This window comes from Cebus imitator, unplaced genomic scaffold (assembly GCF_001604975.1).
Source record: "Cebus imitator isolate Cc_AM_T3 unplaced genomic scaffold, Cebus_imitator-1.0 Scaffold440, whole genome shotgun sequence".
Lineage (NCBI taxonomy): Eukaryota > Metazoa > Chordata > Mammalia > Primates > Cebidae > Cebus > Cebus imitator.
This window is the reverse complement of record NW_016107755.1, coordinates 222,000-237,655: the sequence shown is the minus strand read 5'-3', so window position 1 is coordinate 237,655 and position 15,656 is coordinate 222,000. Positions and strand designations below refer to the sequence as shown.

General features: G+C 51.5%; 2 protein-coding genes across 4 annotated transcripts in view; both read right to left on the bottom strand.

Annotated features, from left to right (window-relative positions):
• Window positions 1-2,995, bottom strand: part of FLOT1 (flotillin 1) — an 11,790-nt gene extending 8,795 nt beyond the window's left edge. The window contains exons 1-8 of one of the 3 annotated variants that reach the window (XM_017510458.2): window positions 2,801-2,995; window positions 2,407-2,463; window positions 2,057-2,132; window positions 1,880-1,970; window positions 1,455-1,598; window positions 997-1,116; window positions 814-909; window positions 477-629 (exon numbers count right to left, since the gene is read on the bottom strand). In XM_017510458.2, coding sequence (XP_017365947.1) covers window positions 477-629; window positions 814-909; window positions 997-1,116; window positions 1,455-1,598; window positions 1,880-1,970; window positions 2,057-2,132; window positions 2,407-2,449 — 723 coding nt within the window. In that variant the 5' untranslated portion in view covers window positions 2,450-2,463; window positions 2,801-2,995. Of the gene's footprint in view, window positions 1-476; window positions 630-813; window positions 910-996; window positions 1,117-1,454; window positions 1,599-1,879; window positions 1,971-2,056; window positions 2,133-2,406; window positions 2,466-2,800 lie in introns of those variants that run through there. The other 2 variants (XM_017510459.2, XM_037732028.1) reach the window with 2 other exon arrangements.
• Window positions 2,996-3,396: 401 nt separating this feature from the next.
• IER3 (immediate early response 3) lies at window positions 3,397-4,792 on the bottom strand. The gene is made up of 2 exons (XM_017510461.2): window positions 4,487-4,792; window positions 3,397-4,372 (listed from the first exon to the last, which is right to left on the bottom strand). Exons 1-2 carry the CDS (start codon window positions 4,694-4,696, stop codon window positions 4,112-4,114), a joined length of 471 nt encoding a protein of 156 aa, XP_017365950.1. The 5' UTR covers window positions 4,697-4,792; the 3' UTR covers window positions 3,397-4,111.
• Between the last annotated feature and the right edge of the window lie 10,864 nt (window positions 4,793-15,656).

The window sequence follows — 15,656 nt, the reverse complement described above, 5'->3', positions numbered from 1 at the left end:
ACATGGGATCTCACTGTCACCCAGGCAGTGGTAAGATCTCGACTCACCGCAACCTCCACATCCTGGGCTCAAGCGATTCTCCCGCCTCATCCCCTCAAGTAGCTGGGACTACAGGCCCAAGCTGCCACACCTGGCTAATGTTTGTATTTTTTGTAGAGACAGGGTTTTACCATGTTGCCCAGGCTGGCCTTGAACTCCTGAGGTCAAGCGATCAGACTGCCTCGGCCTCCCAAAGTGCTGGGATTACAGGCATGAGTCACCACACCTGGCTGGCCTTTTCTTTAGAGCTTTTCAGCTGTAACATCTGAGTCTTTTAAATCTCTCCTCATATGGGGGAGTTGGGCCAGCGATGGAGACTCAGAATAAGATCAAAGTTAGAGTATGAGAAATAGTGATGTCCTGAGATGGACAGCCTGAGAGGAGTGGGGAAGGGGCAGAGAGCAGGCTGGCCATCTGCCCAGTGCCGTGGCTCTGACCTGAAGCTGATAGGCCAGGTCAGCCTGTGCTCGGCGGGTGTTGACCTCGATGTCATAGGCGGCCTTCTTCAGCTCGTAATCTCTCTGTGCCTTGGCCATCTCGATCTCACTCAGGTACTGAGCAGACACCTTTTCCTGCTTGGCTTTAGCTTCCTGTGGAAGCAGAGATCAGGTAGGAAATGTCAGGGCAGGGAGAGAAAGGCCATGGTGAGAGCCACTTCCCACCAGGGTTTTTGGTCTGCCTCATGTATTTTCCCTGCTCACCCAGTACTCCTGCTCCTACTCAGCTGTGCCACTTCTACCCCCTTTCCCACCAAGCAACCCCCATCTCTCTCACCCGGATCCCAGCATCTCTCTTGGCCTCTGCTTCTCCAATCCGTGCATCTTTTTGGACTTGAGCTGTTCGAGCCTTCCCCAAAGAGTGCAAATAGTCCTGTGGGAGAGTTGTAGAAATTAGTCCTTCGGAGGACTTAAGAGATGGGAGCAAGGAAGCAGGGAAGGATCAATTACCTAGTTTTACCTGGTCATCATGAATGTCCTTCAGAGTGTAGCTAACCACGCTGATGCCCATGTTGACCAGGTCTGAGGAGGCCACTTTGAAAACCTGCTCTGAGAATTTCTGTCTGTCCTTATAGATCTCCTGCAATAACAGGATGGTGGGGAGAGGGCATGTAAGCTCTTTCTCCTGCCTCAGCCTTCCAAGTATCTGGGATTATAGGTGCCTACCACCATGCCTGGTTAATTTTTGTACTTTTAGTAGAGACGGGGTTTCATCATGTTGGCCAGGCTAGTCTCGAACTCCTGACCTCAAGTGATCCGACCACCTTGCCCTCCCAAAGTGCTGGGATTACAGACATGAACCACCCTGCCCGGCTGGGATGGAAGCTCTTGGATCCACTGTCTCTCACAGGCTAGTGTGGTCCTTGGGCCCCCCTCATTTTGGCATCCTTCTAGATCGTTCCCTGCCCCCAGGCCAACCTCCACAGTCATGTGGGCCATGATGGCTCTCTGGTGGCCCTCTAATGTCTCCAGGGCAATGTGGGCAATCTCAGCCTCCGTCTTCCCCAGGAACATCTGACAGGCGGCTGCCAACATCTCCTTGTTCTGCCCCTGGATTTTTACCTGCAGCCAGAGTAGGGATAAGAAAGGTGTGGTAGGGATCTCATGAAGTCAGAGAAGAAGCAGGGACAGAAGGGGGAGCCCGCTAAGAAATGCTTTTTCCATTTCAGGGAAAGAAAGAAGGAGGAGCCAAGTGCCTTGGGGGTGCCTGGAGAAAATGAGACTAGCAGAGAAATTTCTCTGCAGGCAAGGATTGCAAAGGTTGTGGCCGGAACATGTCTTAATGTCTGGGAAAGAGGGTGATGGGGAAGTGGACTTTGGGGAAAAGGCTCTGAGAGCCTCACCTGGGCAATGCCAGTGACTGAGATGGGGACCCCATGGCGAGTGTAAACCTTTTCACTCTTGACATTGAGGGTCAGTGTGTTGAGAGAGATCCTAAGGGAAAAAGAAGGGGCAGACAGTAAGAAAAGGAGGAAAAAGAGAAAATGGAGGTTCCCCTTCCCTAGTTGCTTCTTGCCTACCTCTGGATCTGCTGGATGCAGGGCAGGACAAAGACACGTCCTCCAGCCACCATGACAGGGGGACTTCGGCAGAACCCTGCAAGGTGAGGGGCAGTGAGCAACTGTGGCAGAGCTTGAATGTGGAAGACTGAGGATCTGGCGGGGGTGAGGGGACAGCAGCCCACAGGAGAGAATCTGGGAGATGGAAGGGAAGCAGTCTGGGCCTTGAAATGGTGGGGATCAAACTGGGCAGTTCGTGGCCAACGAGGGGCATAAGCCTGGCGCTGGGAAGCAGGTAGGGAGGGAGAAGGGGCAGAGGCCAGACTCACAGAGGTTCTGGAGCCACTGGCTGGGAAGGCAAAAGTACTTACCGGAGACCACCATGGCCTCATTTGGGCCACAGGTGAAAAACATGGTTTAGGCTGGAGCTGGAGGAGGGAGGGAAAGCCTTTGCGAATGGGGAAGGGGTGCTGTGGCGTCCACAGGGGCCCATCCTTTGCCGCCATCAGGCCCTTTCAGTCTGCATCCGCCACAGCCGGTCCCTTCCGCACCCATGGGTCCGCTAAGGCTGTTCCCTGCGAAATCCTTAAGATCCCCAGCGACCTGTTCCCCGCCTGCTTACGGTCCCTCCCTTCCCCTCGCCGCTCTCCCGCCTCGGAGCCGACGGTTTCCCCTTTGATAAAGGTCCCCAGCGCCCAGAGGCCTGCAGCCCTTTCCCCTCCCTGCCTGCTTCTCCGCAGCCCCAGGCTCCCCTCTCCGACTCACCTTCCCGGACGCGGGCGGCGGCCGGGCTGAGGTCTGGAGAAGGGCGGGGACGCGCAGGGACCTGGGAGCAGAGCAGGGGCCGCTAGCGGACCAGCCTTCCTGGGAGCTGGGCCTGCTCCCGCGTTCCCCACCCTGCCGCACCCTGTTGCTGCGGCAGAAGCGACCCCGCCCCCCGCAGCGGACTAAGCGCCCCCACCTTGCCACGCCTCGGCCCCGCGCGCTTGTCCCGCCCCTTTCCCGGCAGGCCCCGCTCGGGTTCGCAGCCCCGGGCCTGGTTAGCCCCGGGAGGGCTACGGCCCTGCCACCCCAACCACCGCCCTTCTTGAGAGGAGAACCGCCCAGGCTGCTCCATGCTCCGCCCCAGGCGCGGGACTTGACCTCGGCGGGCCGGGCACCCGGTCGTCAGAGTGATTGCCACATTTCGGATTCGCCGCGGGGCAACTACCTAGGAAAACCGCAAACTAGGCAATGAACGACTGCATCCGGCAACCGGATGCTGGGTTCTGTGACTCCAGTTAAAGGGGCTCGCTGGCTGGGGACTCGGCATCTGAGGCGGGGAGGAGTGGGGAGTCGGCGCTAGCAAAGACACACAAGACTGCAGACAGTACATCAAGTTTATTTGTTCACAGAACATACTGGGCGATCTCGACAGTCGCCCCGTGACAGCCCACCAATCCCCAACCCTCTACCCCGCAGCCGCCCTCTAAGGGCGACTTCGAGAAGATCGAAGGCCATGGATCTTCTTCCCAATGGTCCGCCAAAGTCTCACACAGTAGACAGACGGAGTTGAGAGGCTGGAGGACGCAGTGTCACCTCCTAAACCTACGACCCACCACCAGACTTGACCCCAGCCAGGACGTCCTCCCCCACCCAAGTCCTCCCCCATTTCTTCTACTCTGCCGCAGTTCCAGGTGTCTGCCTCCACCAGTCCCACAAAGCTCAATAAATACCAAAAGACCTGCGTTTACAGCAGGGGGAACATCTCACACTCTTGCATAAGTTAAAATAAATATTACGTACACCCCTCCATCACCTAGGAGGACGTACATAAATATATATAAATATTAATTAGGAGCAATAAGAAATAAATTAACGACGCTCTCCTTCCCACCGGGCCCAGCCCCAACGTGGCTGTGCCTCGGTCTCTGTGCGCCTCGGTCCCGCCTCAAGCACCTGCTGGCGTCTCCGCTGTAGTGTTCTGAGTTCGAGTTGCCTCGGAAGTCCCAGTTTGGGATACGCTCTCTCGCACCAGGTACGCCTGGTGTTTCTTTGTGGTTTTTCGGATTCTTTTTTGGGAATGCGGAGTCACAGTTAGAAGGCGGCCGGATGTTGCTGGAGGAAAGTGCTGAGGTCCAGAGCGTAGTCCGAGGACTCCGAGGTCAGATTAAAGGGCTCGAGGACTGGGGGCTCAGGGGTGGGCGCCGGGGATGCGGCGCTGGGGGCGTCCTCCGGAAGTAGGGGCGCCGGCACACCTTCTTCAGCCATCAGGATCTGGCAGAAGACGATGGTGAGCAGCAGAAAGAGAAGCCTTTTGGCTGGATTCGATTCCTCGACTGGCAGCTGGCGCCGGACCTAAAGGGAGACAAAAAAGGAGACAGGTCAGATCAGGCTTCTGGAGTCCGGTCATTCCCCAGTGAATCCAGGGTAGCGCGCCCTGCGAATGCCCACTCCTCCGGCGATACTCACCACTCGAGGGTAGAGAACTCTGCGGCTGCGCTTTCGGTGCCCGCGAGAGGCGCTGGGGCGCGCGGCTGGGGCTGCTGCGGGCTCCGGGAGAGGGTCGAAGGTGAAGATCTCTGGACCTGAGCCCCGCCGGGGTCCCGGGTTGGTGGAGGGGACCGGGGTTGGAACCTGCAGGACGGTCATGGTGGGGTGGGAGCTGCGAGAGTGACACATGGTGCGCTGAGAGGAGTGTAAAGCCAAGTGTGGGCCGGCGGCTGCAGATGTAATTATGTGCTCCTGGAAATTGGGCGGGTCCTTCTAACTCCTCCTTTCGCAGCTGGGGAGCGGTTGGCTTCTGCAGGGCTGGAAATTCCGACAATTAAACAAAGAGAGTGGGTGGAGGCTTGGCGCGCGCAATCCTAGGCGCCCAACAGCACGTTGTGAGTGTGTGAGTCGTGAGTGGGGGTGGGTGAGATCCCGGGCTGTCGGCACATGTCGGAGCATGTGGTAGCTGGAGAGGGGCCCACGACAGCCTAGGAGATGGTTCAGACACAGGCCCCAGCCCTGGAGAGGCAAGAGGGCTTTTCATTGGAGATCGGGCCATCCTGCTACAATACTGACCCAGTTACATGCGCATTCATGCACTCGTAGGTATCCATAGAAAATGCACTCCCCACGAAGGAAGTTGTTACATAAATAGTCAAGATTAAGAGAAAAATGAACGCACTAGCACACAGACACAACCCTGCCTGCCTGAGGACACATGAAGACACACACCGTGTAGCCATAAAAAAGAACAAAATTACGTGTTTTGCAGCAACATGATGCAGCTGGAGGCCATTATTCTAAGTGGATTAATCCAGGAACGGAAAATCAAATACCAAACATTTTCACTTATAAATGGGAACTAAATATTGGGAACTCATGGACATAAAGATGGCAACAATAGCAACTGGGGACTACTAGAAGGACGAGGGAGTGAGGCAAAAGTAAAAACTATAAGGTACTGGCCTGATGCAGCGGCTCATGCCTGTAATCCCAGCACTTCGGGAGGCCAAGGTGGGCAGATCACAAGGTCAGGAGATCAAGATCATCCTGGCCAACATGGTGAAACACCACCTCTACTAAAAATACAACAATTAGCTGGGCTTGGCGATGTGTGCCTGTAATCCCAGGTACTTGGGAGGCTGGGGCAGAAGAATCGCTTGAACCTGGGAGGCAGAGGTTGCAGTGAGCCGAGATCACACCATTGCACTCCAGCCTGGTGACAGATCGAGACTGTCTCAAAAAAAAGAAAACAAAAAAACTACTGGGTGCTATGCTCAGTCCCTTGGTGACAGGATCATTGGTACCCCAAACCTAAGCATGATGCAGTATACCTAGGTAACAAACCTGTGCATGTACCCCAGAATCTAAAATAAAAATTTGGGGGGGAATGAAGGATGGATGGATTAAAAAAAAATACACATTGGCAGGGCGTGGTGGCTCTCACCTGTAATCCTAGCACTTGGGGAGGCCAAGGTGGGAGGATCACTTGAGCTCAGGAGCCTGGGCAATATAGTGAGAACTTGTCTCTATAGAATAATAATAACAATAATAATAATACACAATGAAATATTATTCAGCCATAAAAAAGAATGGAATCCAGCCAGACACAGTGGCTCATGACAGTAATTCCAGCACTTTGGGAGGCCAAGGCGGGTGGATCACGAGGTCAGGAGTTTGAGATTAGCCTAAGATGGTGAAACCCTGTCTCTACTAAAAATACAACAATTAGCTGGGCATGGCGATGCGTGCCTGTAATCCCAGCTACTTGGGAGGCTGAGGCAGGAGAATAGCTTGAACCTGGGAGGCAGAGGTTGCAGTGAGCTGAGATGGCACCATTGCACTCCAGCCTGGGCAACAAGAGTGAAACTCCATCTCAAAAAAACAGAAATCCTGGGGGAAAAAAAAGAAAACACATACCACATGCACATACCAACACACATGTACACAGCAAAGGTGCAAAGACTGTATAGGGACAGTTCAGCAAAACTACTCTCTTAGGCATGTGCAGAAATATTCACATAAAGGCTGGTGCAAAGGGCCACAAATACAAAGGCAATAGGTCAGTACCCACCCAGATTTGTCCCTTGCTGTGAGTCAAGCGACCAAATTTATGGGAAGAACATTCTAAATTGTAAGACATTATACAAATGTTACGGTAATGGTAATTACTCAACTTAAAGCAGATGGACACATTTCCGTAACTTCCTTACAGAGAGCTGCTTATGAACACAGAACTTAACTTTTTTTTTTTTTTTTTGAGACAGGGTCCGGCTTTGTTGCCCAGGTTGGAGTGCAGTGGCATGATCTTATCTTACTGCAACCACTGCCTCCTGGGCTCTCACCTCAGCCTCCTAGTATCTGGGACCACAAGTATGCACCACCATGCCTGGCTATTTTTTTTTGTATTTTTTTGTAGAGCCAGGGTTTTGCTATATTGCCCAGGCTGGTCTTGATCTCCTGAGCTCAAGCAATCTCTCTGCCTCAGCCTCCTAAAGTGCTGGGATTACAGGCACGAGGCACTGCACAGAATTTAACATCTTTTCAGCATTCACCTGTTTCAGGGGCCCTCTGTTGAGGGTACTGCTGTTGAGAGTCCCGAGGCTAGTTTCAGCGTAAGTGTTGTTCCAGGCAGCTGCCTGAGGAAAGTCAGATAAAGCTGACACTTCAGGCGTGAGGGCCTTACCCTCCAGCAGGAGGGGACCATGATCAGGAGAGCTCTCTATCTCTCTATCGCTCTCTTGCTCTTTCTTCGTTACATTGAGTTTCTGCCTGAAGGAAAGGCAAGCTTTCTTAAAGATCCTAAGAAAGGCCAGGCACAATGGCTCACACCTGTAATCCCAACACTTGGGGAGGCCAAGGCGGGTGGATCATTTGAGGTCAGGTGGATCATTTGAGACCAGCCTGGCCAACATGGTGAAACACTGTCTCTACCAAAAATACAAAAATTAGCCAAGTGTAGTGGCACATGTCTGTAATCCTAGCTACTTGGGAGGCTGAGGCAGGAGAATGACTTGAACCCAGGACGCAGAGGTTGCAGCTAGCCCAGATCTCGCCACTGCACTTCAGCCTGGGTGACAGAGTGAGACCTTGTCTAAAAAAAAAAAAAAAATCTTAAGAATAAGTGTTAGAGGCCGGGCGCGGTGGCTCAAGCCTGTAATACCAGCACTGTGGGAGGCCGAGGCGGGTGGATCACGAGGTCAAGAGATCGAGACCATCCTGGTCAACATGGTGAAACCCCGTCTCTACTAAAACTACAAAAAATTAGCTGGGCATGGTGGCGCGTGCCTGTAATCCCAGCGACTCAGGAGGCTGGGGCAGGAGAATTGCCTGAACCTGGGAGGCGGAGGTTGCGGTGAGCCGAGATCGCGCCATTGCACTCCAGCCTGGGTAACAAGAGCGAAACTCCGTCTCAACAATAAAAAAAAAAAAAAAAAAAGAATAAGTGTTAGGTCGGGCATGGTGGCTCACACCTGTAATCCAAGCACTTTGGAGGCCAAGGCGGGCGGATCACCTGAGGTCAGGAGTTCAAGACCAGCTTGACCAACATGGTGAAACCCTGTCTTTAAAATAAAATAAAATTATATATATATATATATATATATATATATATATATGAATAAGTGTTAAGAGGACCCAAAAGAGCTAGTGTTCACATCTGTCCAATCAACCAGGGGAGGCTTCATGGAAGAGTGGCATTGGAGGTGACCTTGAACAGTGAGTGGGATATGACAAATTCAGATGTGGAAGATGACTGTAAGAATGGAATTAGCAAAGGCCTTGAGCTGGAAAAGTACAGGATGTGTTTGGGGAATCACAAGAAAAACAATCTCAGAGTAAGTTTCCTGTAAGGGAGTAGTGGGAAGTAATAATGGCTGGAAAGGAGTTGGGCAGAGTGGGGAGAGCGGAGCTGCCAGGTCAGGAGCCTGGGTTTCACTCTAGACTGCAGACCTTGTGGGTTTCTGGATGAGATAAAAGGAGGAAAATTCAAGCAGGGAACTGATTAGAATGAGGAGTAATGCTCTGGACGGGGAGAGACTGAGGCAGGAGATAAGAGGCTATTAGTGGGGCTCAGATAGATGATAACAAGAGCCTGAGAAGGTGGCCTTAAAAGACATTCCTAGCATAAGATCATCAGAATTGGGCAATGAGATGGGTATCATTAGGAGAAGGGAGCATGGGGGCGGGAGGGTTGCCAACAGCAAGAGGATCTGAGATTGGAAATACCATCTGGCTCAGATCTTTCTACCATCATTTTAAGCCTCGTGCACAAAGTGAATATACATAAGACCCCTTCCATTGAAGACTGTGTCATACACATCTTTGTGTCCTCCTGAGAACCCAGCATGGTACCTTGTAGGCAGCAGTTGCTCAATAATCTTGTTAAATGCCAGATGAAATGTAGAACTGTAAGTGTGCATGTAGTATTCCCACACTGGCCGGGTCACACCAAGCTTCTGAGATGTGGCTACACTCCTCCAAATCACTCATACAAATGTACAACATCTTTAGAAAAGCTGGGACAAGGCTGGGCGCAGTGGCTTATGTCTGTAATGCCAGCACTTTGGGAGGCCAAGGTGGGTAGATCATGAGGTCAGGAGTTCGAGACCAGACTGGCTAATATGGTTAAACCCCGTCTCTACTAAAAATACAAAAATTAGCTGGGCATAGTGCTGCATGCCTTTAATCCCAGTTATTCAGGAGGCTGAGGCAGGAGAATCGCTTGAACTCTGGAGGTGGACGGTGCAGTGAGCCAAGGTCGCGCCACTGCACTCCAGCCTGGGCAGAAAAGCAAAGAAAAGAAAAGCTGGGAAAACTCTTACTCAGACACCAAACAGGAAACACTTTTCCCCACTCCCACTTAGGGAACACTCAAGAGCATCTTTCAACCACGAACATGTAGGAACACAAATGAGAGCACAGGCTACAACTGGCTAGAAATAGATATACTCTTGCTGTGTGTACAATTCCTGGGCCTACAAGTCACTTTATACTCACTACTCTTATCTAAACACACAAGATCCCTTCCACATGCATTACACACCTTTTCCTGGCCGGCATAAAACACGCCTCCTCTGTAAACAAAGGCACATTGCTTTCCCACGCCTGCCTTCACACCTGCCGTCATTCTTCCACTTACACCCAAGCACAGGAAGCTCCTCACCCCCAACATCCTTATTCCGAGGCAACTCACACACTACACAATGACCAGCATAAACCCATGACCACTTACACGTGTGGGCAGACCCTCGCACTCTCACAGACATAAACTGGGAGTAGGGGGAGATAGTGATGATGGAAGAAAACTAGCGGGTGGGGGAGAGAGAGAGGCACTTAAGGTCAGGAATGCATTACTTGTTTATGACGGAAAATTTCTCTAGGGCTTTAGGCAGAGGAGGGGAAATGCAGGGGATGTCAGGATCTTGTTTTGCCACTACCTCCCACATCTGGAATCTGGGCCTCCAGCTGGGTCTAGTTATCTTCACTGTCCTCCCGGCACAGTGAGACCTTTCTTAGTGGCAAGACCAGAATGGGACAAAGAGAAGACCTGGGAACCCGGACTGCTCACCATTCCTTCCCAACCTAACCCATCCCCATGCCTGCTACCCTCAGAGCCCTAGGGCTCTGCTCCTGCCCCTTCGTGCCACACAGGAAGCTAGGGAAAGGTTGGGAGTGAATCATTAAGCCAATAAAGGGGGTGGGGGGTGCAAACTGGGGAATGAGTTAAGGCCAGAAAGTGCCGGGGGCTGTGACAAGCAGCTGGACTGGTTCCCATTGCCCTGATCCTGGAGAAACAGGCCCTTAGCCTGTTCCGTCTCCTCATTTCCTTTCCATCTTTCCCAAGATCACTATGTTCCTTCATTTCCCTGGTTTGACCTGTTATCTTGATCCACCACCACCACTAACCGCTCCTTCTCAGCCCCTTGTTTTTCTTTATAACATATCATATTGGGGAATCATTTTATGTATTTGCTTTTATTTTTTATTTATTTATTTTTTTTTGAGAGGGAGTTTTGCTCTTGTTGCCCAAGCTGGAGTGCAATGGCCTGATCTCGGCTCACTGCAACCTCTCCTTCCTGGGTTCAAGCGATTCTCCTGCCTCAGCTTCCTGAGTAGCTGGTATTACAGGTGTGCACCACCACGCCCAGCTAATATTTTTTGTATTATTAGTAGAGATGGGGTTTTACCATGTTGGCCAGTTTGGTCTCGAACTCCTGTGATCACCTCAGGTGATCCACCCGCCTCAGCCTCCCAAAGTGCTGGGATTACAGGCATGAGCCACTGCATCTGGCTCATATTTGTTTTTTGCTGTTGTTTGTCCCACCTACTAGAATATAATCTCCATCAGTGTACAGGGCCACATCTGACCTTTTTCTCACTGGATCTCTGTAGTATCTCCAGTACTTGGCTGTCACCTAGTAGGAGCTTAATCAATATTCTTGAATCCATCTCCTCTGAGGAGCTAAACCTCATCTCCAGAGAGGTCTGTTTATCCAGCCATGTTCCTTTAGAGGTCCTCATGTTTTCTCTTCCAAGAGGAGGCTGGGGGTACTCAGGTGTGGCTCAGGTGATCTGCCGCTGAATCAGGAAAAATTGTGCAGTGACGACAGCGACAGCAAAGCCCTGGTCCGCGCCCTTTACAATCCCTGACACAGGAGTGAGTCAGGCCTGCTGCCCCACCTGGGTGCTGCTGACCACAGGCCCGGAATGGGGAATGGCAGGAATGGGCACTGGAGGAGGCAGAATGGGCAGGGGAAAGGGAGGCAGACATTTGGAAATGGGAGTATCTGAGAAAGGAAAGCAGGGTGGAGGGACAGCGTGAGGGTCCTGGGGTCAGGGAATGACAAGTGAAAGCTTCAACTGCTCCTGGTATTCAGTAGATCCTCAACTATTTGTTGACTTGAGATGGGTTTGAGATGGAAAGGGAACAAGGAATAGCAAAAAGGACACATTGTAATCTAGTGGCGTTGGAGGAAATTGGTTTAAGTGCCAGCTCTGCTACTTATTAACTAGGAAATATTGGGTCAGTTACTTAAGGTTACTGAAAATCTGTTTCCTCAATTGATAAATGGGCAAATTGACCTCTAGGTAACCGCAAAGATTAAGAATATACTCCTGCAGGGCACATAGTAGGTGCCTCTTGCATGGAGCTCGGGCATTATTGTAATTATGAGAAGAGGGGCTGCTTTGGAGCCGGGATGTGCAGCAGTGAGCCATCCCAGGAGTCGGGGACTGGAATGAGAAAATAATCTCCAAGTGCTAACATCTCCAGGAGATACAAGTTCTCTTTCTCTTTTTACTCCACCTTCCCTCCCTCTGCATCTCTGGCAGGTTTTGTGGCTCTTCATTTTCTCCAGAGAAGCAAAGACTTCTGCATTTCCAGTTCCTGTTCAACTAATGCGAGTGATTTTATTTTTTATGTATGATATTTATTTATTTTTTGAGACAAGGTCTCACTCTCTCTCCCAGGCTGAGTGCAGTGGCATGAACATGGCTCATTGCAACCTCAACCTCCTGGTCTCAAGTGATCCTTCCACCTCAGCCTCTTGAGTAGCTGAGACTCCAGACACGTGCCACCATGCCCAGCTAATTTTTATTTATTTTTGTAGAGATAGGATATTGCTATGTTGCCCAGGCTGGTCTCAAAATCCTGGGCTCAAGTAATCCTCTTGCCTCAGCCTCCCCAAGTGTTGGGATTATAGGTGTGAGCCACAGAGCCTGGCCTTTATTTCTTTTTTTGAGATGGAGTCTTGCTCTGTCACTCAGGCTGGAGTGCAGTGGCACTATCTCGGCTCACTGCAACCTCTGCCTCCCCGGTTCAAGTGATTCTCTTGCCTCAGCCTCCCAAGTAGCTGTGACTACAGGTACATGCCACCATACCTGGCTAATTTTTTGTAGTTTTAATAGAGATGGGATTTCATCGTGTTAGCCAGGATGGTCTCAATCTCTTGACCTCATGATCTGCCCACCGTGGCCCACAAAGTGCTGGGATTATAGGCGTAAGCTACCACACCTGGCTGCCTGGCCTTTATTTATTTAAAATTTAGGCCAGGCGCGGTGGCTCACGCCTGTAATCCCAGTGCTTTGGGATGCCAAGGCGGGCGGATCATGAGGTCAAGAGATTGAGACCATCCTGGACAACACGATGAAACCCTATCTCTACTAAAAATACAAAAATTAGCCAGGCATGGTGGTGCGGGCCTGTAATCCCAGCTACTCAAGAGGCTGAGGCGAAATAATCATTTGAACCCTGGAGGTGGAGGTTGCAGTGAGCTGAGATTGCGCTGCTGCACTCCAGTCTGGTGACAGATGGAGACTTGGTCTCAAAAAACAAAATTTAGTTTGGCCACACACGGTTGCTCACGCCTGTAATCCCAGCACTTTGGCAGGCTGAGGCAGGCAGATGACAAGGTCAGGAGTTGGAGACCAGCTTGACCAACATGGTGAAACCCTGTCTCTACTAAAAATACAAAAATTAGCCGGGCATGGTGGCACATGCTTGTAATCCCAGCTGCTCAGGATGCTGAAGCAGGAGAATCACTTGAACCCAGGAGGCAGAGGTTGCAGTGAGCCAAGATCGTGACACTGCACTCTAGCCTGGGTGACAGAGCAAGACTCTGTCTCATTTAAAAAAAAATTGTTCTCTTTTGGGTTTTTTTTTTGTTTGTTTTGAGACAGAATCGCACTCTGTCGCTGAGGCTGGAGTGCAATGGCACGATCTCAGCTCACTGCAACCTTTGCCTCCCGGGTTGAAGCGATTCTCCTGCCTCAGCTTCTCTAGTAGCTGGGATTACAGGCGCCTGCCACCATGCCTAGCTAACTTTTGTATTTTTAGTAGAGATGGGGTTTCACTATGTTGGCCAGGCTGGTCTCAGACTCCTGACTTCAGGTGATCCACCCACCTCAGCCTCCCAAAGTGCTGGGATTACAGGTGTGAGCCACCATGCCCAGCCAAAAAAATGTGTTTTTACTCACCACTGTACTGACAAGGAACAGGTGATTTTAAACACCCTCTCCCACCTACATTTTAGCTGGAACAATTCTCCAGAGGCATGGGGGTAGAGTGGGGTGGTGAGTTCTAGGCAGCAAGTTAATAAATGACCCGTAAAGATGTTCGTCTAGGCGCTAGGAGGCCCAAGATCAGGCCCTGGCAGTTCCTCTGACGCAAAACCATGGCAAGAGTGCCAAGAGCGCCAAGGCAGGGTCACAAAAGTGGCACAATGACCCTGCCCTGGGATGCAGCTCAGCCTGGCCCAGCCTAACTCAGCCCGGCTACCCCGGAGGCTGCTACCAGCTGGCCGGGTGCTGGGAGAAGGCCCAGCATTCCTGTCCTCCTGCCAAAGCTGGCTTCCTAGGACCCCGGTGTTGTGGCTCCTCCTTCGACTCAGTTTCCTTCCCACCAGATTATAACTCCACCAGAGCAGGACTTTATCTATCTTGTCTGCTGCTCTATTTTCAGTGCCTAGAACTGTGCCTCTCAATCAATACAGGCTGCTGAAAAGGCTGGAAGTACAGGATCGTTGATGTCATTGCTGTTGCTGTGTCGTTCCCTTGGGAAGCAGCCTGCATCTCTCTGCAGGTCGCTCCTGTGTCAGCCATTGGAGAATTTGATTGGGATGTAAGTCAAAACATAATCATAGGGGAAAAACACACAACAAAGTATTTCCCCTTTTGTGTGGCCTTTTCAGACACCCTGTATTTACCGGGTGAGTTGATCTACAAAGTGAAGGTCATAAATTAAAGGCTCTCATGTTTCTTCTCCTCTGAAACCCCGTGATTCAGCAGCGTCTCCCATGTGTGCTTAAAAGTTGGACGTGCCTCCTGCCTACCCTCCAAAGCAGCTGCCATAGGCTGTTTTCCTCCAAGGCTGGGAGGGACAGTTCACTCCCCGAGCGGCCTCTCCAGGGGCGGAGGCGGGTGCTGGGGCTGGCCTGCCTGCAGCTCCCTGGCCCTACCCAGTGGGGATTGCGTGCAGGACTGGGGCTTGGTGGGCTGCCAAGGGGTGAGCCCTGAGGCAGTTTTCTGGGAAGGATAGATGCCATGTGTGACTCAGAACCAAGTTAGGGAAAAAACAAGCTCACTCAATCGCCAGCACCCTCTGCCTGGCCTGGCTTTGACCATGAGCTCATGAAAGAGGAAGCTGGGCCAGGCAGACAGTAGCTCTGCTTTCCCTCATATTTTCTCCCCACGCCCCATGGATTCTCTGGAGTGTCTGGGCCTCAGGCCACCGTCATCCTAGCCTCTGCGCCCTGGCTCTTTTATGACACTTTCCCTTCCCAGACACTTGGTCATTTCTTTCCCCAGGTTGGGAATCCCACCCACCATAGAAGGAGAATTGCACACACGGGGAAGTTGCAAGTGGCACCGTGTCCCTCGGCCCTGCTGAGCCCTCCACTGTTGGGCACGACCATTTGGGCTTGCGCCTGTGGCTGCTGTGTCTCTGACACAGACCAGCTGGTGCTGACCCTGGGCGCCTGAATTAACAGGTTTCTTGAGAGCTGAGATTCCCTGGTTCAGGAAGGAAAAAGGGGGCACCAAATGACTGGGCAGCCTCAGGCATGCAATACTCCTGTTGGGACCAACTTACCTGGTACTTTTGGCATTCAGAACAGTTCACTACCAAAAAGGCACATTTTATTTTAGTGAAAATGGAACAGTGATGGGCCACAAAGAACCTTCTTAACTCTTGTCCCTCCAGTTCACCTTCTATGCCCCCCAGGGCTTTCTTGTTCAAAGACAGACTTGACCATGTCCGTGCCTGCTTTAGTAACTTCAGTGGCTCCAAACTCTCTACAGGGGCCTCCACTGAGCTCCCAACCTGAATCCAGGTACCTTGCAGGCTTTCTCTTTCCACACCCCCATTGCTTCTCGATGGTGTGCCTCTCTAATTTTGTGCTTTTTCTCACATATGCCAAACTCTTACCCGTTGGATCCTATACCCATTCTATTTCCTTTCCTTTTTCTTCCCTATTTTCCTGGGAAAAAACCACCCCTGACTCTGATGTGCAGAATTAGTTCATCTACATTATAAACAAATCCCTCGGCCGGGCGCCGTGGCTCAAGCCTGTAATCCCAGCACTTTGGGAGGCCGAGGCGGGTGGATCACGAGGTCAAGAGATCAAGACCATCCTGGTCAACATGGTGAAAC